Raw genomic sequence first — 19,947 nt, 5'->3', positions numbered from 1 at the left:
CCTTGCCTTGCCTTGGGGGGTGTCTTTGCTGACTTGCTTATCTCCTCCTGTACAGCCAGGGCTCAGCCATTCCTCCTCCTCTCATTTAGACTCTCCAGCAAACCCTCTTCGTGGATGGCTGGGTGTTCTTTGCCTTCTCCCTGTTCCCACTGGGAATTCCTTTGCCCTCGGGCTAACTTGGGTCCACAGCTATGAAGGGAATGTTGTCCCATAAAACCAAACTGCTCACAAAACACACCCTGGCTGGATTAGGTGTGTTCTTTTCCACACGTGGGGAAAAAGGGTGCTGGGAAGGCAAGGAGAAAGGAGGCAGCAGGAACTTCCCTCTGGCTCTTCCTGCTTTCCTGGTGCAACCTGGCAGCTCTGGGCTCTTTTCCTTTGGGAAGAATCAGTGGCCTGTGATTCCTGGAGCCGGTGACTCCCGACGAAAGGCCCCTGGAGCAGCCCGGCCCTCACCCTGGCGGGGTTTATTTTGCCTTTTCTGCTGTAAATAAAGCTGATTTTAGACCTTTTAGCCCAAATGTTTGTTCCTTATGCAAGGTGCAAGGCCTCACAGCCCAATTCCAGCGTCACCCGGAGCCACCCCAGGGCTGGAGCGGGACCCTGGGGTGGGGTGGGGGTCCCCAGGTCCCCACCCGGTGTCATGGGGAGATGAGCGTGGGGATGCAGCGGGGACTCACGGGGACACTGGGGACGCCTGGGGACAGGTGGTGAGAAGGAACATTGAGAGAGACGTGGCCAGGGTTGGGGGTGCCACCGGCCGCTCACCCCTCGAGGGTCGGTGTCTCCACCCATATCTGCCTCGTCGGGGGAGTTCTCGTCCCCAGGGCGCGGCAGGACACAGGCCGCGGTGGCTCCGCCCCAATCGCCGCCGCCCCAGGCCCCGGTAACTGGGCCCCGCCATGTCCGGCGCCGCTTCCCCGTCGCCATGGCAGCCGCGCGCCGCATCGGAAGTGACGTAAGGAAGAGGCCGGAAGCGGCGGCTGGGGCGGAAGTGGCGGCGCGATGGCGGCGGTGACAGCGGGTAGCGGGGCCGGGAGCGGGCCCGCAGGCAGCCCCGAGGCCACCGGCGGGAGCACCGGGGGCGGCGGGTGGCGGCGTCCGCACGGGCCGCTCCAGCGCTACTATGGCCCGTCCACTGCCGAGGCGGCCGAGGCGGCCCCGGACCCCACCGACATCAACGGGCCCCACTTCGACCCGGAGGTGTTCATGACCAAGGTGACCAAGGGGATCCCGGAAAGGGCCTTCGGGGATCTTATGGATGTGCTTCCCTATGGACGCTGATTCCCTCTGGGCATGGTACTGAGGTGCTCTGGAGCAGCTGGGTTGGGGGCAGTTAGCTCTGCGCAGGGAGAATCCCTGGAGAGCAGGGGGAGGCTCTTGGGGAACACTTCCATATCCCGGGAGGAATCCAGCGGGGACAGTTTAGGGATCCTGCAGGGCAGCTGAGGGTCCCAGACTGACTACGGAGGGCAGTTGATGATCTCAATTAGGGGGCTCCAGAGGGGGCGCTGGAGGTAACCAGGGGCAGATGTGCATCCTTTGTCCACCCAGGTGCGCAACGAGTGTCCCCTGGGGCAGCTCCTGGCCCGCGAGGCCGCGCTGGGCCGGGAGATCCGTGCGCTGGACAGTGACATGCAGACCCTGCTCTACGAGAACTACAACAAGTTCATCTCGGCCACTGGTGAGCTGTTCCCTCTGGAGCCTACTGATGGCAGCGATGGGAAATGGGGATTTGGGGACGTTCACTCTGGGAAGCTGCCCTGGGGAATGTGGTGGTTCACTCTGGAGACCAGTGACAGCCAGTCCCATAACCAACCTTCTCCGGGAGGTTCTGGTGGTGGTGTGTTAATGCTGGGCAGGCTGGGGGGGTTCCCGGGCAGCCGAGGGACTTGGCCCTTGCCTCGTGTCCCGCAGACACCATCCGGAAGATGAAGGTGGATTTCCGGCACATGGAGGCGGAGATGGACGACCTGGCGGCCAACATGGCAGCCATCAGCGCCTCGAGCGCCCGCGTCAGCGCCGCGCTGCAGGACCGGCACCGCCGCGGCGCCCAGCTGGCCGGTACGGAGCGGGGCCATCCCGGGAGGTTTATTGGGGTGAATCGTGGGGGGGCAGGTCCAGGAGATGGTTCCACCCCCGTGTCTCATGCTGCTCCGTTTGTGTCCCCGCCCCGTGTCCCCGCAGGGGTGCAGGCGCTGCTGCGGAAGCTGCAGGCGCTGGTGGAGGTGCCGGGGCGGCTGCGGTGCTGGGCGGGCACGGAGCCCGCCCGTGCCCTGCGCTGCCACGCCCGCGCCCGCGCCGTCCTGCGCCACTACCGCCACCTGCCCTCCTTCCGCGCCATCGAGGACGAGAGCCACGCCATCATGGCCGAGCTGGCCCAGCGCCTCCGCACGCGCCTCCGGTGCGTCGGCTCCCGAGCCTGCCGACGGCAGCGCTGGGCAATGCGGGTGTGGGGGTGTTCGCTCTGGAGCCTACCGCTGACTTTAATTGCTTATTCCCCGTTTTCCGCCATGCCGCTGTTGACCCCGGGCCCTCCCGACCGCCAGGGAGGAGAAGCTGGACCCCAAGGAACTCACCGAGTGCGTGGAGATGCTGCTGCAGCTGGAGGAGCCGGCCGAGGAGCTGAGCGAGGAGTTCCTGAGCCAGGCGGGCGCGCGCCTCGAGGCCGAGCTGGCGGCGCTGGAGGCCGAGCTGCCCGCGGCCGACCCCTCGGGCACGGCCACCACGCCGCCGCCGCCCGCCTCCGACATCCTGGACTTCGTGGACCGCGGCAGCTCGGCCTTCGTGGGCACGCTGTGCCAGCTGGCCGGCTCGTACCGCGCGCTGTTCAGCGGGGACGCGGGCCGCCTGGAGCCCTTCGCCGCCGCGCTGGCCACCCGCTACTTCGCGCTGCTGGAGCGGCGGCTGGCGCTGGAGCGCGGCCTGGGCGACACGTCCCTGCTGGTGCGGGCGCTCGACCGCTTCCACCGCCGGCTGCGCGCGCTGCTCGAGCTGCTGCCCGCGGGCGCCGACGCCGCCGCCGCGCTGGTGGCCCGGGCCGCCCGCGAGCGCGTGGACCGCTACCTGCGCGCCCTGCAGACCTTCTTCCTGGGCTGCCTGGGTGACGTGCGCCAGGCGCTGGCCGCCCCTCGGCCCCCCGGCAAAGAGGGGCCCGGCCTGCCCGACCTGCTGGCCACGCTGGCCGCCTCCGTGCTGGGCCAGCTCAAGGCCGTGCTGGCCTACGTGCAGCTCTTCACCGCCAGGGACGTCGCCTTCGCCAGCCTGCCCTACTTCAAGGTGGGGCACCGTGGGGTGGGGCATTTTAGGGGGCACTGGAACAGTCTGTGGGTGGCGTAGGGCAGGTTGGGGATCACGCAGGGTGGTTTGGAGCCCGTACAGGGCAGTTTTGTGGTGTGACTTGCCCCCCCATTTGTGGCGCAGGGGGAGTTCTGTGTGACAGCAGTGCGTGAGGGGCTGGTGGTGGCCTTTGTGCGCTGGCTGTGCCGCACCGCCCGTGGCTTTGCTGATGGCCCAAGTGAGCGGGGAGCTCCCGCTGCCCCCCCGGCCCTGCTGCTGCTCCTCGCCCGTCTCTGCCTGGATTACGAGAACTCCACCATCAGCTACATCCTCACCCTCACCGATGAGCAGTTCCCGCCCCAGGTGAGCCTCTAAATGGCCCTAAAGGGATCCTGAATGTCCCCAAGGGATCTTCACGGGAGTTCTTCATGGCCTCAAGAACCCCTGAAGCCCCAAGGACACGTAAGAGGTGCAGTGATGCTGCTTCAGTCCTGTGCCACTTCAGACGTGGAGTCACAGAGAGGGGAGGCATCTCCACATGTCCCCATGCCCCTGGTATCCCCAGTGCTGCCGAGGAGGTGGGGGGCTGACCGCAGCTGTGTGTGTCCCCAGGACTCGGGGCCGGCGGTGACGCCGGGGCCGGCGCTGTGCGCGGAGGCGCGGGCGGCGGCGCAGCGGCTGCTGGACCACTACGTGCAGGTGCAGGGCGCGGCCGTGGCGCAGATGCTGCGCAAGAGCGTCGAGACGCGCGACTGGCTGGGCACCGTCGAGCCCCGCAACGTGCGCGCCGTCATGAAGCGCGTGGTGGAGGACATCACTGCCATCGATGTCCAGGTCAGGCTGACACCAGGGATAAGGGGGTTGGATACCCCTGGGGGGGGTCCAGGGGGTTTGCCCAAGATCCCTGTGTGGCTCTTTGGGGATCTGGGAAAGGTGTGGGAGGGTCGCAAAGACTTCGAGGGATGCTGGGTGGTTTGGGGGGTTCCAGGAGGGGGCTTTGGGTGCTGAGGGTGTGGTGCCACCCACAGGTGGGGCAGCTCTTCGAGGAGGGGGTGAGGCGGGCGCAGAGCAGCGATTCCAGCAGACGCGCCTTCTCCGTCTACAGCAGCTCGCGGGCACCCGGTCGCTATGCCCCCAGCTACACCCCCAGGTCAGCCCCGCCACCCCTGGGTCACCCTGGCACCCCCGGGCTCCCTGTCACCCTCTTCATGTTCCCAGAGTGTTCCAATAGCCCCCCACTATCTTGACAGCCCTTAGCTGTCCCCATATCCCCAGAGTGTCCTAATGATGATCCCTGTTTGTCCCAACAATCCCTTACAACTGTCCCAGAATCCCCTGGTGATCCCTATGGCCCTTGTGTCCCTCAGTTGTCTTGTCCCCCCCCATGTCCTGGGACCACCCCCTGCTTTTCTGTCCCCAAAACCATCCCTGCATCCTCTGACCCTCTCCATGGCCCCTAATGGTCCCTGTGTCCCTGTCCCCACATTCCTGGCTCTATCAAGTCCCTGACTGTCCCCGTGTCTATGTCCTCAGTGCCCCCATGGACACCCATCTGCTCAGCAACATCCAGAAGCTTTTCTCTGAGCGCATTGACATCTTCAGCCCTGTTGAGTTCAACAAGGTGAGGTCATGGGGACACCACCAAATCCCTAAACATCCCTAGAGGCCCCAAACTGCCCACCTTCCCGCTGGCACGTGTCCCTGGTGTCAGGGCTCAGGGGGTCCCTGGGAGCTGATGACCAGGACAAGGGTGTCCCCAATGTCCCCCGTCCTAGGTATCAGGACTCTGGTGGGAGGAGGGGGATCTGTGAAGCGACCAGGCCAAGGCTGTCCATGTGCCACATGTCCCCATGCTCAGGAGTTCCTGGGGAATGTCAGTCAGGACAATGGCTGACACGTGTGGACACGTGTCCCCGCTGTCCCCTCACACAGGTGTCGGTGCTGACGGGGATCATCAAGATCAGCCTGAAGACGCTGCTGGAGTGCGTGCGGCTGCGCACGCTGGGGCGCTTTGGGCTGCAGCAGGTGCAGGTGGACGGGCACTACCTGCAGCTCTACCTGTGGCGCTTCGCCTCCGACGAGCGCGTGGTGCAGGGGCTGCTGGACGAGGTGGCCGCCAGCGCCGCCCACCGCTGCCTCGACCCCGTCCCCATGGAGCACAGCGTCGTCGAGCTCATCTGCGAGCGCGGGTAGCGTGAGCGACAGGGACGTGCCACACCTGGGGCCTGTTACACCTCTGGGGACACACCTGGAGCCTGTGAGTCCCCACACATACATGAGGACACCTTGTCCCCGTACTGGGTTACACCATGTTGTTCAAACCCCCCTTGCCCATTGCCTCCCCAGCCCAGTGACACAGTGTCAGCCCCCCACCTGGGTGACATCCCCTCATGGCCTGGAGACAGCCCCTTTGTCACTAATAAATTATGTGTGAATTGAATTGAGTGTTGTGTCCCTGTCTGTGCCTGGGGGGTGGGAGCTGGCCCTGCACACAGGGGGGTCCCACCTGCAGCCAGGCTGACAGCACAGAGACACTGAGTGATGTCCCCAGTGGACCCACAGCCACGAGGCCCCAAACCTTAAAAATCAGGCGCCAAATGCTGCCATTGGGTGCTACAAAGTGCTGGGGAACCCCCAGGGACACAGGTTTTCCACTGGAAATCAGCTGTTCTCCCCAGACAGCACATTCTTGCCTCAAGGAATCAGCACAAAAAAAAGACTCCAAACCCTCAATTTCTGTAACAAAAAGCTGTGAGGAGCACAGAGATGATTAAACTCACTTTATCCAACAGCGTTTGGCCAGCTCAGAAGCTTTTGTACAAGAAATCGCAGTCGCGCGGATACAGACCTGGAAGCACAGGACAGCTATGGAAACACAGGCCCTCCAAGGGTACAGACAGCAATAGCCAGACCTGGATCTACAGAGCAACCCCAGAAGCACAGACACTCCACAGATACAGATGTACACACAGAGAGCAGCCCCAGAATACAGACACCAGTGTACTTAAATACAAAACTCACATCTTTTGAAGAACGTTTGCTGGCAAACAGTGCATTGGCTACAGAAACACAGACAGGGTCATGTCCCCTCACACAAAGCATTGTCTCTACAGGGGTTTTACAGGGCTGGGCTAGGTGCAGAAGGAATGACTAAACCACCACGGGTTCCTGGAATGGGAAGGCTGAGCTGGAATTTTTGGTTCAATGAAATTGGGTTGGCCAGAGTCCGGTTAACAGTGGCTCACTGAACAGGAAGTGCTAAACAGGCCGAGAAACGAGCTGATGCTGAGCCACAGCCAAGGTGAACAAGAGGGATTAAGGTTAAAAAAGAATCCTCTCAATCCCATCTGGCCTCGTAGATGGAATTTCACTGAGAAACAAAAAGTCTGCCAGAACCTTTGCAGAGTTTCTCCTGTTGAGGCCTAGAGCTGGCTCACACATTTGCGGTTCCTCGGGGACATGGTCACACCTTGGTCACACCTCTCCACGGCTGACAGAATGTCACTGAGACCCTCGTGCTCCCGCCCCGGCTGTGGCAATGTCAGCCATGCCGAGCTGATGGACACCACCACACACGTGGAGGGGAAACAGAGCGATGAATCCCTTTGGGATTGCAGGAGATGAAGAGCACACCTGGGAACACCTTCCTAGGAAGAGCAGTGGAGCGGGCTGGACTGTGCCCTGGTGCAGTGGTTCCTGGTTGTCACTGGCCTCGAGAGCAGCACAGATGTACAACTGACGGCAGGTAACTGCCAGGCCTGCGTGACAGAGAGGGGGGATCCCACAGCTTCAGGTGACACCCCTCACCTGCTGAAGGTCTGAGTCTATGCCAGCTCCAAGCTAAGGGTAAGAGAGAGTCAATTCCCGGGGCAGCGCCTCGTGACTTGGCCTGACAGAAACGAGCCCCACGAACCGAGGCGCAGGAACCCAGGAAAAGCTGCCATTTATTCAATGCTAGAACCTAAATACTTAAAGTGAAGAGTTACTCCTTCCTCACCTGGAGCCAGGAAGGCACAGCTGCTGCACACCTGCGCTCACCTCAGGGCTTCTTGAGGCCACAGGGCAGCCCCAGGGCTGGCTTGGCCGCCAGGGTGGGCGGGGAGTGCCACACGGCCGAGCTGGTGCGCTTGAAGTAGCGGGGTTTGTTCTTGTAGAAGATGTCCTCCAGCTTGGGGCTGGGGATGGCCCCGAACAGCGCGTCCACGTCAGGGGGGTTGTAGTACTGCCGGATCACAGCCTGGCTGAGCTGATTCCCTGCGGGAACAGACGAGGGTTGCGTTGATTTTGTTAACTGGGATTGCTGTGTAGGCTGTTGTATGCGGCGTGTCCCCACTCTGCTCATCTCTCATCACTCCAAGGCAGTTTAGCAGTGTATTTGTCCCCCGTTACATTGTGACAAGATCCCCACATGTTGGAGGAGCCCCTGATTCCACATTCCACACAGAATCATGGAATGGGTTGGGTTGGAAGGGATTTTAAAACTCATGCAGTTCCAACCCCCTGCCACTGGCAGGGACACTTCCCACCAGACCCGGTTGCTCCAAGCTCCTGTCCAGTCTTGGACACAGAAGTACTCATTCCGTGCTGGAATACTTTACACTCCTCCAGGCAGGAGGAACTGGGCAAAACCCCACAGCAGGGTCCCACAGTCTGCTGGGGGCCCTGGACACACACATCCCTCCACACACACATACCAGTGGCCCAGGCAGGGACGGGCTTGCGTGGCTGGCTCTCGTCATCTGTCGAGTCGTCACTGTTCAGGTCCATGCCATAGTCATTCGAGCTTGTCACAGGCACCTTGAGCTCCTTCCTGCTCTGAGGAGTCATCTCGTACGAGTTGCAGGCAGGGGAATTCTAGAAGGGAAACACATTCCACAGGTGTTGGATGCAGCAGCACCATCAGGCTCCAAGCTACAGCAGGCCCAGCTCGTCCCCACCTCATGCTCTGTCACCTCATAGCAAACCCTGAGTCTGGCAGTTCCCAAGTTTGGACCCAAGAGCCTGACCCAAGTTCCAGAGTTGTGACCTAGTGATGGCTGTACATGGACGCCTCCTGTTTAATTAGGCTAATTAATTTGCCATCTGTGGCATAAGCACAAAGCAATAGATCAATCTAACAGGTCTAATAGAACAGAGCTCCACCACAGTCAAGCCAAGGTTAACTGGAGGTTTGATGTCACTGGAGCAGTCACACGCTCTAAACACTCTGCAACCCAGCTTCTGGGCTTAATTAATGATATAAAACTGCTAATTGCTGTACCTGCCCACCAGATCAGCCAAATCGAGCTCACGCTAATGGGAGCAGCACAGGGGGGAAGTGTAAGGGCAGGAGAAAACCTATAACTGTGAATTTCAGGATTTTCAACTGGAAATTTTCAGTAGAAATTCAATTTTCAATAAGGAAATGAGTCTCTGGAGAGCTGGACTCAGCTGTCCTTCCCCACTAGAGATGCCCTTCATGGCTTTGTATCCAGCGACATTAACTCCTGCCCACCGGTTCTGCACTTAAGATTCTGAGCATTGCAAGGAGACAAGAACCACGTGTTTGTTGTCAATGCTCAGGACACGAACACACACCGGCAGGATTCTCCCCTGCCAAACAATCATTCCACAGGCTGTGCTACCACCTTGTGGTTGTTCCCAAATTTGACCCGAAATAAAACTCGCAGCACTTTCTGCCCCTGAGGTCTTTCCGGTATTTAAGAGGCACAGCTCCAAGAGCTTCTTTCTTACCCCCAGCCAGGAACCCTCTCCAATCCCTCCTGCTTCCCTTCCCTCCATCATTGAAATGTTCGTGGAGTCAACCCCAGATAACCAGGATTTACAGAATTCCCGTGTTATTGGAAAGGCAGATAAGAGCAGGCAGTGGAACTGCCCGAGGCAAGAGCGGGTCAGTGCTGGGACTGAACTGTGCTTTCACCCCTAAGGACCAGTTACCTCCTTGTTCTCCAGGAGTGGTGCCCGGGCATTGTCTTTGGCCTTTTGCTCCTCTGACAGTTTCTTCTGCTCTTCCTCCTGCCTCTTCTTCTCTGCCAGCATCTGCTGCTCCCGCTGCGAAGCAACACCCAGGGGATTACCCTTAGGGACTACACTGCCAACCCAGCCACCCATCTTTGTGGCCAGCAAAATACCCAAGCACTTCATTACAGCTGTTCCTTGTGCTGTTGAGGAGCACTTGGGACATGGTGCAGCTTCCTCAGAAGGGCACAAACCCACTGACCCCCATGCCAGAGCATCAGCTGCCTTTCCCTGACAAAGCCAGGGCCTCCTGCCTTGGAAAACTTGCTGCTGACTTTATCTTGGGGCTATGATAGCCAGAAACCAGCTGACCATCTGCAGAAGTCTGTGCTACTGATCTTGGCCTCTTTCTAGACTAGTAAACGGTATTTTTAGAGACCAGGTCTCCCTAGCGTACTGTAACCGCGCCAAACAGGTCTGACCTCCTGCTCAGAAGTGCCACAGTAGCTCTTCAGGGCTCCCCACAGCATCCCAGCTGAGCTTGTCCAACAGCAACAGCTGCTGAGGCCAGGCTGTGTGGCTGTAACCCTTCCCAAAATCAATCACTTACCTCCTTCTTCTCCATCTCCTTGCGGAGCCGCTCCTTAGCAGCTGCTGCTTCCTTCTGCAGGCGGGCAGCCTTCTCCTGCTGCTCCCGGAGCCTGGGAACCACAGCACAGGCCCTCACTCCCAGAACCACACCAGGGCCCTGCCTCACTCACAGCTCTTCAGCCACTCCCCACAACACTCCTTACATCCCTGAGCCCAGAGTTCCTCCTCGGCAGCTCAGCACCAGCAACAGTCCAGAGCTGTGCTGCCGGGTCACTGCAGCTCCCTGCTGCTCCAGCCTTCCACTCCTGCCCTCTGCTCTGGCTGTGTTTCAATCCCAGCACAGAAAATTTGGCACATAAATGGGGATTTTGCCTTACTTTTCCGCCTGGATCCGCTCCTGCTCCCTCTTCCTCTCCAGTTCTCTCTCTGCAGCCAACTGTCTCTCCCGCTCCTGTTCTGCCTGCCTCTGCTCGGCGATCTTCCGGGCACGCTCCTGCTCCTCTTCCCTCTTCCTTTGCATCAGCTCCCTGTGCCGACGTTCCTCCTCCTCCTCCTGTAAGGCCAGGCAGGAGTTACTTACCTGACAGGAGCAGGCTCCAGGAACCAGGAACCCCTCACTTGACCCAAATCCCCATCACTACACGGCAGGGAAACACCTCGGGGGTAAATTCCCAGTGCCCAAGGCAGGTGGATCCCCTGTCCAGCTCTGCCTGTGGGACAGAACAGGCCCACACACACACACACCTGCTGCAGAGCTTTTTGTCTCCTGGCCTCCTCCTCTTGTCTGCGCCGGGCCTCAGCTTCCTCCATCTTCCTGGCAGCTGCTCTCTTCTTGATCTTCTCCTCTGCCAGCCTTTCTTCCCGCACCTGGAGCACACACAGACCCGGTCTCAGGTAGGATAGCACAGCAGGACCCCTCACAAGGGCAAACCCTCCCTCCTTTTCCTCCAGCAACCAAAGGGGCCTGTGCTCTGTTTCAAAAAGTTCATATTTAGGGCAACGACCTTGTTTTACACCCTCCCAGGAAGAGCTGATCCCATCCTGGGGTTTATACATCCAGTCGCACAAAGCCATTGGAATATAACCTCAGAGCCATGCAGACAGGCAGCTGGGGATAATTAAAGCAGACAAATGACCACTAGGCCCCTGCACAAATTGCCTGGAAGTCTGGGATCTGAGGAAAGCTCTGAGGGAAGGATGTTTGCTTTCCCCTGTCCTGCTATTACTCAGCTGGGAGAAACAGCAGATAAAACCCTGGGGCCATTAGGCCACCTTTATCTACTGCAAGTCCTCCTCCCATCTACCAGAGCATTAATAAAGCCCATTTAGATTCGTGATTGTGGAAAAACAGGGGGTCAGCTGCCATTATCTGTAGCCAGTGAAAGGCTGCCCCTCAGGATCACCAAGGCTCTGGAAAGTTCTTTATTCAACTACTCTTTGGTTCAGCCTCTAGAATCCAAGCAGTCCCTCCGTGTCCCTCTTTCCAGAGAGCACATTTGTGTGGTGCCAGCTGCCTCGGGGCTACTGATTGTCCCAAATAAGCTCTGCAGGGGCTGTACCTTCTCGGTCTTCTCATCAAACAGCGCAATCTTCTGCTCGATCCTCCTCTTCCTCTCCTTCTCCATCTCCTCTACCCGTTCCCGGGCTTGCAGCACCTTGCGCAGGCGTTCCTCGCGCTTCCTGAGGACACAGCCCAGCTCACCATCGTGCTCCAGCCAGGTGAGCTCCCCCTAGCTCAGCACAAGGCCAAAAAGACACAGCAGGAAATTCAATGGCCCAAATTCCCTACTCATTTAAGCACCAGCCATGTTTAAGCTCTGTCAGAAAGTGGGGACTCAAGACAAAAAGCTGCAGCAGTGGGTGGCAAGGACAGTCAATGCTTTGTATCAGCATTCCAGAGATACTCCAAGGACAAACACACTGCCTGTGCCCACAGGAGTTTCTGCTGCTGGCACAGTCCCTTCAAGATAAAACACCTGGACACAGGAACCTACAGGTGCCAAGAGCAGTGTGACCACATCTACTCACAGCTTCGCTTCCTCAAGTCGCCGTTTCTTCTCCTCCTCCAGCTTTTGCCTTCTCAGCTGCTCAGCTTCTTGCTTCTTCCGCAGAGTCTCCTGCTTCTGCCTCTCCTTTGCCTGAGGGGAATTGAAATGTCATCGTACCCACTGGCCAGTACTCTTTCCCACCTCAGCTGCTTTGGGCAAAGGGCACAGAGGTGACAGCAAGGAGCTGCAGGCAGGAATATGGCTTGGTGACAGCCCCGGAGCAGAGCTCAGGCAGCCTGTGACCTGGTCATGAACGGACCTATGCAAGGAAGACACTGCTGTGAATCTCATGGAGAAAGAGGAGAAGCTGGAGTGTTGCAACAGGATCGTCAGCTCTGGAAGCCCAGGCAGCATCCTCAGGAATTGCAGGCAGCCAGCCCCGTGCTTTCTTTTGGTGCAAAGGAGCCACCAAGCAGCGCTAATGCCTGGCACGGCTCCCGCCTCCTGCGGCGAGCGCGGGGACAGATGGTGCTCCAGGAAACACCTTGAGCTCCCGCTGGCGCCTGCGCCTCCCACGAGGCAAGAGCTGCCGGTGAACCACGAGCGCTCCGAGAGCTCCCGGCTTGCTCCGGCACGCGGCCAGCTCCGTGTGCCAGCCAAACAGGGGCTTTCTCCTCCTTTTCCTGACCCAGCCTAGGCACACTGTCAGCCAGGGGAGCGAGATCCAGCCACCACCACAACCACAGCAAATGGATCAGCATCAACCCAGTCCAGGCCAAAGCAGGCCTGGTCTCAGCACAGACCCACAGGTCAAGCATGGGCATTATCCAAGGGAATCCCTTACACTGGGCTCTGTGCTGTAAATGCTTGGTGCTGTCAGCATCCAACCTGGTTAATAGAAAACTAACAATTACATCTCATTGCTCTGCTGCTATTTAGTTATGTTTAGCTCCCACATGGAAAAACTCCCGAGGGGGAGCTGCTGCACTGGAATGAAACCTAAAACATTCCACAAACTGACAGCAACAGAGGAAGCACTCGCTAGCCACAAAACTCTTCACATCCTATTAACTCCTTCGTAGTACTGACACTAACATCAGCAGGGGCCCAATGAGATTGAAGCTGGAATCCTTCACGGCTTCCCAATGGCCTTCCCTGACCTGCTGGAGCACAGCCAGCCTCTGAGCACAGCTCTAGGAAGCTCTGCCATTAGGCTGCTAGGTGTAGGAATACCAATTCTGCCCTCCTCTTTCTCCCTCTCAGCTCTCCTGCAAGGGAAAATCATCCCCAGAGCTGCCTACTTTGCAGGTGAGTTGTTGGGTATCAGGAGTATGAGTAATTGCTGTTCAGCACAAGGCTTCCAGCGTGGCTCTGAGTGAATCCAGGAAGCTACACCCTTGTCTAGCTCTCAAATCCCTCCCTCCCAAACTGCTTTCTGGCTTGGAAAACCAGGGGCTTGGAAAGGTCCCTGGGGTAGTGCAGAAGGACCTGCCTGCAGCCAGCCAAGGTGTGCTGCTGGTCCCAACAGGATCCATCAGTGATATTGATGCCCACTTGATCTGGACACCAGCAGCTGTCTGACTGGCCCCACATCCAGGACAGCCTCACATTTCCTCCTGCCTCAAGGGTTTGGAAAACCTCCAAAGTCTTTAAGGATTTAAGAGGTATTTGCTCAATCTCACTCATGAGAGAAGTCCTAGAAAGGAGACCTGGGATCTACAGGCTTCAGTTATCAATACAACTCAACATTCACAATCCACTAAATTTCTGTTTCCCGGTTTCCATCTTGCCAATAGCACAGGGGAAAGATGCAGGAAAAAAGCTTGGAGTTCAAACTGGAATTCTTCAGGAAGCTGACTAACCCAAATTTGATTTATTCAAGTATAAACAGACCACTTCAAATCATTCAGTTTCAAATGGGTTGCAAAACTCCTCTCATGGCTGTGCTTTAAGTTAGGCACTTTACGAAACCGTGTACTGGCTTACAGCAGAGCCTCCTCTTACCTTGGGATCAGCCTGGAGAGGGGTGTTGTACCTGATGAAGGATTTTATGACCCCGTTCCTCCCCACGGAGCTCGGTGTCATGAGGAGCTGGTTCTTCTGCACGGTGTGCAGGAATGTTTTGAACGGGCGCACCACCTGTGGGAGGAACAGCAAAGTGTGAGTGGGGGTGAGTAAAAAAAAAGGGTCTTGGTGAGGCATCCCAGGGTTACAAGGAACTCACCTTGCTGGCTGGGAGGACTGGAGATGGGGTCTTCCTCCTGAGAGGAGACAGCCCTCCCTCCTCTGCCTGCTGGTGGTCGTAGCGCTCGTCCACGGCTCTCTTGTAGCTCGGCTTCCTCCTGTGAGACAGCACAGCCCATCACACTGGGAAAATCCTCCTCATGCCTCCAAGTCAGGGCTGCAAAGAGCCATAAACTATCCTGGGCTTAAGAGAGATTCCAGTGTGGGGAGGCCCTGGCACAGGTTGACCACAGAAGCTGTGGCAGCCCCCATGCCTGGAAGTGTCTATTGCCAGGTTGGATGGGGCTTGGAGCAACCTGGGATAGTGGAAGGCGTCCCTGCCCTTGGCAGGGGGTGGAACTGGATGGGCTTTAATGTCCCTTCCAACACAAATCAGTCTGTGGTTCTAAGACTGTGCATGCACAGTTAGCCAATAAATACAGCCGTAATGCAATAGAAAATAAAAATTAAAGGAGGCAGGAAAAGCTTATTTGCAGAAGTTTCACAGTCAAAAACATTGAGGCCAGCGAACAACATCCCAGCACTGAACCTGTTTGGAACAGGACCACAGCCCGCCTGAGACACTTTCAACCAGGACATACCTGGCACTCTGGGGTGGCTCCAGGGTCTCCCCATTCTTATTTAGGTTGTTTTCTGAAAGAGAACAGTTACACACTGAGTTCTAGCAGGAAAAATCCCCTCCAACACAGACTTGACAGCAGAGAAGGGATGCAGCGGTTTACTGAACAGCAAAACCACCTGCCTGAGTGGGCACGGCAGGACCTGCCTCACATGGCACCATTCCCACCTGGAAACTCCAGACAAAGCAGAGCTGCCCAAAGCTGTCTAGGTTCTGCACAGCTTCAGCAACACGGCTCAACTGGGCCTCCCACAACCCTCCAGCCTCATTATATCCATCTCCATGTGCTTGCCAGGATGGAAATAACTACAGCACAGAGTTTTCTCACTGCTAATTGTCTGAAACAAATCCCTGCTCATCAAACATTAATTAATCTTTCAAACTGAACTCTCAAATTAACCAGACAATCTTTCCAGCTTCCCAGCCAGCCTCCCAAAATGATACCTTCCCAAAGTGCTGCCCCAAAACCCACTGGAATTACCACTGCTGTTTGTCTCCTGGGGCTGCCCGTTTTTGCCGACTGTGTGGGAGCGAAGAGACATCCGAGGGCTTTGGAAATCCTGTGGGAAAAGCAAAGGGGTTTCAGGACAATGAAAACAGCCTGTTCCTGGTTCAGATTGTAGGGTGGTTCTCCCACAAGTAAGGAGAGCGGCATTACCAGGGAATTCCAAACCACCTCTTGGCAAAGCCCTGGATGCTGCATCATCATGAGAGGCAGGAACATTAACACGAGCATCTGCGCTGCTTAAACTCAACCAGCTCATCAACTATTAAGGCCGGGAGCCTTCCAAGCTGTAAATCTGTGCTGCCGGAGCTCTGGCCAGAGCCAGCGTGCCCATTTCCCTGAGCAGTGATGAATGAGGAGCCTGGAGACAGCGGGCAAATGGCTCATTTTCATGATTTATCTGTTTGTTATGGGATACCCATCGCTGCTCGCTGCCTCTGCACTTAGGCTGGAGCACGCTCCGCTGGGATAACGGGTTGTGGTTGTGGAATTGCTCTCTGCTAGCAGCACCAGCATTACCTCCTGGTCAGCACTTCACAGTGCTGTGTTGGGAAGAGAAAAAAAGGGATTGATGGGGAATTCATCCTCCTCAATTGCTTCTGCAGGGCCTAGGAAAACTGACTTTTTTTTGAGTTTCTGCACAGCAGTAACAGCTCTCCTTGTTTTCACAAGTGCTTCAGGTCACTGCTCTGCTCCATTAATTCAGGCTCTGCTCATTGAAATTTATTCTGGACAAAACACTGACATGATCGCAGGATTACTTCCTCAGTGAGGATTGTGGAGGGAAAGGTGTTGACCTCAATAATGTTCACAAATTTCTCTGTGTGTCCAAACTAACAAGTGTCGAATTACCTGCAGGTCTGACTAAAAGGTCAAAAGAAGCTTTAAAAATACAGCGTGTGAACCATGACACCAGCTGAACCAAACTTTCCTGAACTATAAGGTTTTTTTAATGTGTAAAGATTGGAAACTGAATCTTCTCACACTGATCTCTAGCAAGGGGTTATAAAAAGGAAGAGCCAAGCAGGACTCGACCCTGAGGTCAGGCTCAGGGTGGTGTGCAACAATTTCAACAGATCTAGGAAAAATGACAGAGGAAAGGCCATGTTTTAGTCAGAAAATCTTGGAAAGCATCCAAGACTGAAACACCCTTCTGACAGAACACCTCCACCTGCACCCAAAGCCATGGGTCACATGGCTCATCTCCCAAAGAAAACTTTGCTGGTTTTAGTTTTGCTGGTTCTGGAATGTTGTCATTAAGGCTTGCCCTAGTCCGAGATGCTTGGATGGGCTCACACACCTCACAGATGCTCTGTGCCTTCGTCACTCACTGCTTTTGGGACAGGTCACAAAGTCTGACAATCCGCAGCCACAGCTCCCAAATTTCCCAATAAGGTGTATTCCACACATTTTTCTCCCAAATCTACACAGACACAAATGCTTTTAGTCCCTTCCCAAGTCTTACCAGCTTGGAAGGGGTGGAGGGTCCAGGAGGAGGCCTAGAAAAAAAAAGAAAGACAAAAGGGGCTGTGCTTAGCAAAACTGAGGAAACTGGGAAGCCACTTGGATTTTACACCAAGAATGGCAGCGAAAAAGTCGTGCAAGCAGGGTAGTGAGGATAAATAAATAAATAACTGAAAGCATTCTCACCCAGTTTTGACAACGGTTTCCTCATCCTCTTGCACGCTTATGGAGCTGGAGGCTGTGGGAGAAGAAAGAACACACCTGAGCTGTAAGGTCGGGGTGCAGCCAAGGATCTGGTGGGACAAGGATCTCCAGACACTGCAGAGGGGTTTGTCCTGTCCTGGGGCAGGGTGGGGCACAGGAGCACATCCAGGGGGCATTACAGGAATGTGGCCAGCAGTTCCAGAGCAGGAAAGAAGTTTTCAATTATGGATGAGTTCAGGGTGATACTCCATGAGCTGGCATTAATGGAGCAGGGCTTGGCCTCAGGTTTATCTGCAGGGCCCTGACTGGACATCAACAGCAGCTAGAGCCAGCCTTATTTACAGTGGGAGTGCTGCTTCCCAAGCCAGCATTCCAGCTGGCTCTGCTGCACTGAGCTCAGAAGCCCCCGTACAGCCAGAACCTGCCATGAATAACCACAGCATCAAACAATCACAGACTGGTTGGGGTGGGAAGGGACCTTAAAGCTCATCCAGTCCCACCCCATGCCTTGAACAGGGACACCTTGCACTCGCCCAGGTTGCTCCAAGCCCTGTCCAACCTGGCCTTGGACACTTCCAGGGGTGGGGCAGCCACAGCTTCTCCGTCAACACATGGCAGGACCTCGCCTCTCTCAAACAGAAGAATTCCTTACATATATTTCCTCTCTTTCAGTTTGAACCCATTTCCCCTTGTCCTGTCACTCCAGTTCCTGGTGAAGAGTCTCTCTCCAACTTGTTTGTTTAATAATTTCAGCAGTTTAGATGAGACCGATGTTGCCAAAATTTGCCTCTGCCATCAACTGTAAAACTGTGGGAGACTTTTAATCTACAAAGTCCAGCCTCGAAATTCCCTTCTCAAACAAACTCTAGAACCAGCAGCCAGATCCTGCTGATCTCACCAGCCAGAAGGGAACTGGTGAGAATTTCACCTTGCAGGAAACAGGCAGGGCTTTAGGAGAAACCATCATCCCTTTCGGATCCCCAAATCCTTCTCAGCTTTGCCAGCTGTCCCCACAGAAACTGGGAAGACCAGCTGACCAGAGGAGCTGTGGCTGCCCCATCCCTGGAAGCGTCCAAGGCCAAGTTAGATGGGGCTTGGAGCGATCTGGGTAATCTTTAAGGTCCTTCCAACCCAAACCATCCTGGGATTCCAGGATTAGCAACTTCTCTCAGCAAACCAGCAATGGTTAAAGCTACATTGAAATGGAGACACTGATGCCGATTTCCCAGGTGATTTACAAGGCTGAATTCAGTTACCCGGGTTTCTGTGCTCACGGGGGGGCTCCAGAAAGCCAGGGAGAAATTCCATGAGGCCTTGCAGCCTGTCTAGCCTGGGAAGCTCAGCTCCAACCCCCACACTGAAGACCCAGCCCCAGCATCTTGCTCTCCTCAGCAGCAGAAAGCAGCAGAACCACCCACAGGACACCCAAACTCACCATCCACGGAGCTGCAGGACACGGATCTCTCCCGAGCCGCCTTCTTCTTGCTGGCTGCTCTGGTGATGGATGTCCGCATCATGCTCTCCCTCTTGCTGGCCAGGGAGTATTTCTCTGCCAGGGAAGTTCTGCGGCTCAGGGAGGCTTTCCCCATCAGGCTGCGGCGCACGGAGCGGCGGCTGAGCCGGGAGCCAGTCGGAGTCCCCGGGCTGCTCCTCAGGGGCTGGGAGGGCTCCTGAGCCCGGCTGTGTTCCTGTGGGGAGCTATCCCCTTCCTCCAGCCCAGCCCCTGGGCTCAAGATGACAGTGACATTGGCTGTCCTCGCTGTCTGTGGCTCGGGCACAGCCTGGCTGGCCTCGGGAGTACAGGGCACCACCAGCTCAGAGGCTGTGGGCACCAGCGGCGATTTGGGAACACCGTGTTCCTTGGGAGAGCCATTCCCTGAGCTCGCGGGGAGCAGCTCTACCAGATTTGCTCCGCTCCTCTGGAGAGGCACTGCGGTACCAACGTGGTCAGCTTCCACCCAGGGATCCTTCCCTGCTGCCTGCACGGCAGGAGGGGTCTCAGGAACCACCCTGGAGCTATAGGCAGAGGCTGCAGCCCGGGATCGTGTCACACGCTGCGGTGGAGAGTTTTCTTTGGCCTCGGCCCTGCTGAGTTCCAGGTTTTCTTTGTTCTGGAGTCGCTGAGAAGATCGCACAGAAGGCACCAGCTTGATGCTGCTGTTCCTCCTCCTGGAGAGTCTGATCACAGGAACAGTGGGTTAGATGGGAACAGGAGTTGGGAACAGCCCCGAGTCCTTCTGTGCACACACAGGCATGGAGCCAAAACACCTGGGACGGGCCCAGGAGACACAGAGCTGCACAAGGCAGCTAACGCAGACAGGAATTAAGGGATGTAATGACTCTAAAGCACAAAGATAATAGACAGAGACACGGGGACATAGAACCAGGCAGCAATAAGAGCACTTCTCGTGAGAATCGAATCCAGTGTTTTTCTGCCGAAGGTGCCCCACACCCAAGGTCTCTGACCGGACCTTTAACACCAGCGGGACGCGCGGGACGAAGGATTGGGAACTCCCAGTGGACAAAAGAGCGGATCGCCAGGACATGCTCCATAGAGGGCACTGTTTCCCTGAACCCTGGGCGGCAGGTCTGCTCAGCCTCCCACGGGCTCCCTCCCTTCTCTAGGCCCTGAGGACACCCTCTGCGCGCCCCCTTTCCGCGGCCAGCCCCGAACGGGGCTCCGCGATCCCCGCTCCCGCCGCCCCTCACCGCTTCCTGCCGGGCTCCTGCTCTTCTTCCTGCAAGGCCGACAGCCGCTTCCTCCGCTGCCGTTTCTTCTGCGACGGCGTCTTGGGCATCAGCTCGAGCTCCTCGCTGTAGTTGCTAGAGAGGAAGGGGAGATCAAGACGGGACCAGCACGGAGGGCGGCCGGCAGGGGCCGAGGCCTAGCGGGGAGCGGGACGCGGGTACCTGACAAACATCCTGACCGCCTCCTCATAGATCTCATCCAGCCACACCATATCGTTCTCGTCCACCTGCCGCAGGAATTGAGCCAGACGCCGGTCGCATTCTGCGGGCAGCTCCAGCGTCCGCGCCGCGGCCGCCGCGGGCCCCATCGCCGCCGCGGACGCCTTCGCCGCCATGGCTTCAGCGTC

General features: G+C 57.0%; 2 protein-coding genes across 2 annotated transcripts; one reads left to right on the top strand and one right to left on the bottom strand.

Moving 5' to 3' along the window:
- The first annotated feature begins 992 nt into the window (after window positions 1–992).
- On the top strand, window positions 993–5,719 carry VPS51 (VPS51 subunit of GARP complex). The gene is made up of 10 exons (XM_066187148.1): window positions 993–1,218; window positions 1,555–1,684; window positions 1,918–2,064; window positions 2,188–2,404; window positions 2,550–3,279; window positions 3,424–3,642; window positions 3,892–4,113; window positions 4,308–4,429; window positions 4,813–4,900; window positions 5,212–5,719. Exons 1-10 carry the CDS (start codon window positions 1,006–1,008, stop codon window positions 5,470–5,472), a joined length of 2,349 nt encoding a protein of 782 aa, XP_066043245.1. The 5' UTR covers window positions 993–1,005; the 3' UTR covers window positions 5,473–5,719.
- A 314-nt stretch (window positions 5,720–6,033) lies between these two features.
- On the bottom strand, window positions 6,034–19,939 carry INCENP (inner centromere protein). The gene is made up of 18 exons (XM_066187147.1): window positions 19,763–19,939; window positions 19,562–19,675; window positions 18,288–19,030; window positions 16,835–16,886; window positions 16,650–16,683; window positions 15,161–15,239; window positions 14,642–14,693; window positions 14,041–14,158; window positions 13,821–13,955; window positions 11,857–11,966; window positions 11,388–11,508; window positions 10,573–10,695; window positions 10,206–10,381; window positions 9,848–9,938; window positions 9,217–9,330; window positions 7,974–8,133; window positions 7,277–7,533; window positions 6,034–7,037 (listed from the first exon to the last, which is right to left on the bottom strand). The coding sequence occupies exons 1-17, from the start codon at window positions 19,933–19,935 to the stop codon at window positions 7,319–7,321; spliced, it is 2,610 nt and encodes an 869-aa protein (XP_066043244.1). The 5' UTR covers window positions 19,936–19,939; the 3' UTR covers window positions 6,034–7,037; window positions 7,277–7,318.
- Between the last annotated feature and the right edge of the window lie 8 nt (window positions 19,940–19,947).

The sequence above is a fragment of the Chamaea fasciata genome, unplaced genomic scaffold (genome assembly GCF_029207755.1).
Source record: "Chamaea fasciata isolate MVZ Bird 193981 ecotype frontalis unplaced genomic scaffold, bChaFas1.0.hap1 SCAF_7, whole genome shotgun sequence".
In the NCBI taxonomy this organism is placed as follows: domain Eukaryota; kingdom Metazoa; phylum Chordata; class Aves; order Passeriformes; family Sylviidae; genus Chamaea; species Chamaea fasciata.
Note: the sequence above shows the minus strand (reverse complement) of the source record. Positions and strands in the feature narration are given on the sequence as shown.

What these genes read in the sequence shown, in the direction of transcription:
- VPS51 (XM_066187148.1), top strand. Translation starts at nt 1,006, where the DNA reads ATGGCGGCGGTGACAGCGGGTAGCGGGGCCGGGAGCGGGCCCGCAGGC. An exon ending in CCAGCCTGCCCTACTTCAAG is followed by an intron (nt 3,280 to 3,423) that starts GTGGGGCACCGT and finishes TTTGTGGCGCAG; the next exon opens with GGGGAGTTCTGTGTGACAGC. An exon ending in ATGAGCAGTTCCCGCCCCAG is followed by an intron (nt 3,643 to 3,891) that starts GTGAGCCTCTAA and finishes GTGTGTCCCCAG; the next exon opens with GACTCGGGGCCGGCGGTGAC.
- INCENP (XM_066187147.1), bottom strand. Translation starts at nt 19,935, where the DNA reads ATGGCGGCGAAGGCGTCCGCGGCGGCGATGGGGCCCGCGGCGGCCGCG. An exon ending in GAAACCGTTGTCAAAACTGG is followed by an intron (nt 16,684 to 16,834) that starts GTGAGAATGCTT and finishes TTTTTTTTCTAG; the next exon opens with GCCTCCTCCTGGACCCTCCA. An exon ending in CTCTCCAGGCTGATCCCAAG is followed by an intron (nt 11,967 to 13,820) that starts GTAAGAGGAGGC and finishes AATTCCCCTCAG; the next exon opens with GCAAAGGAGAGGCAGAAGCA.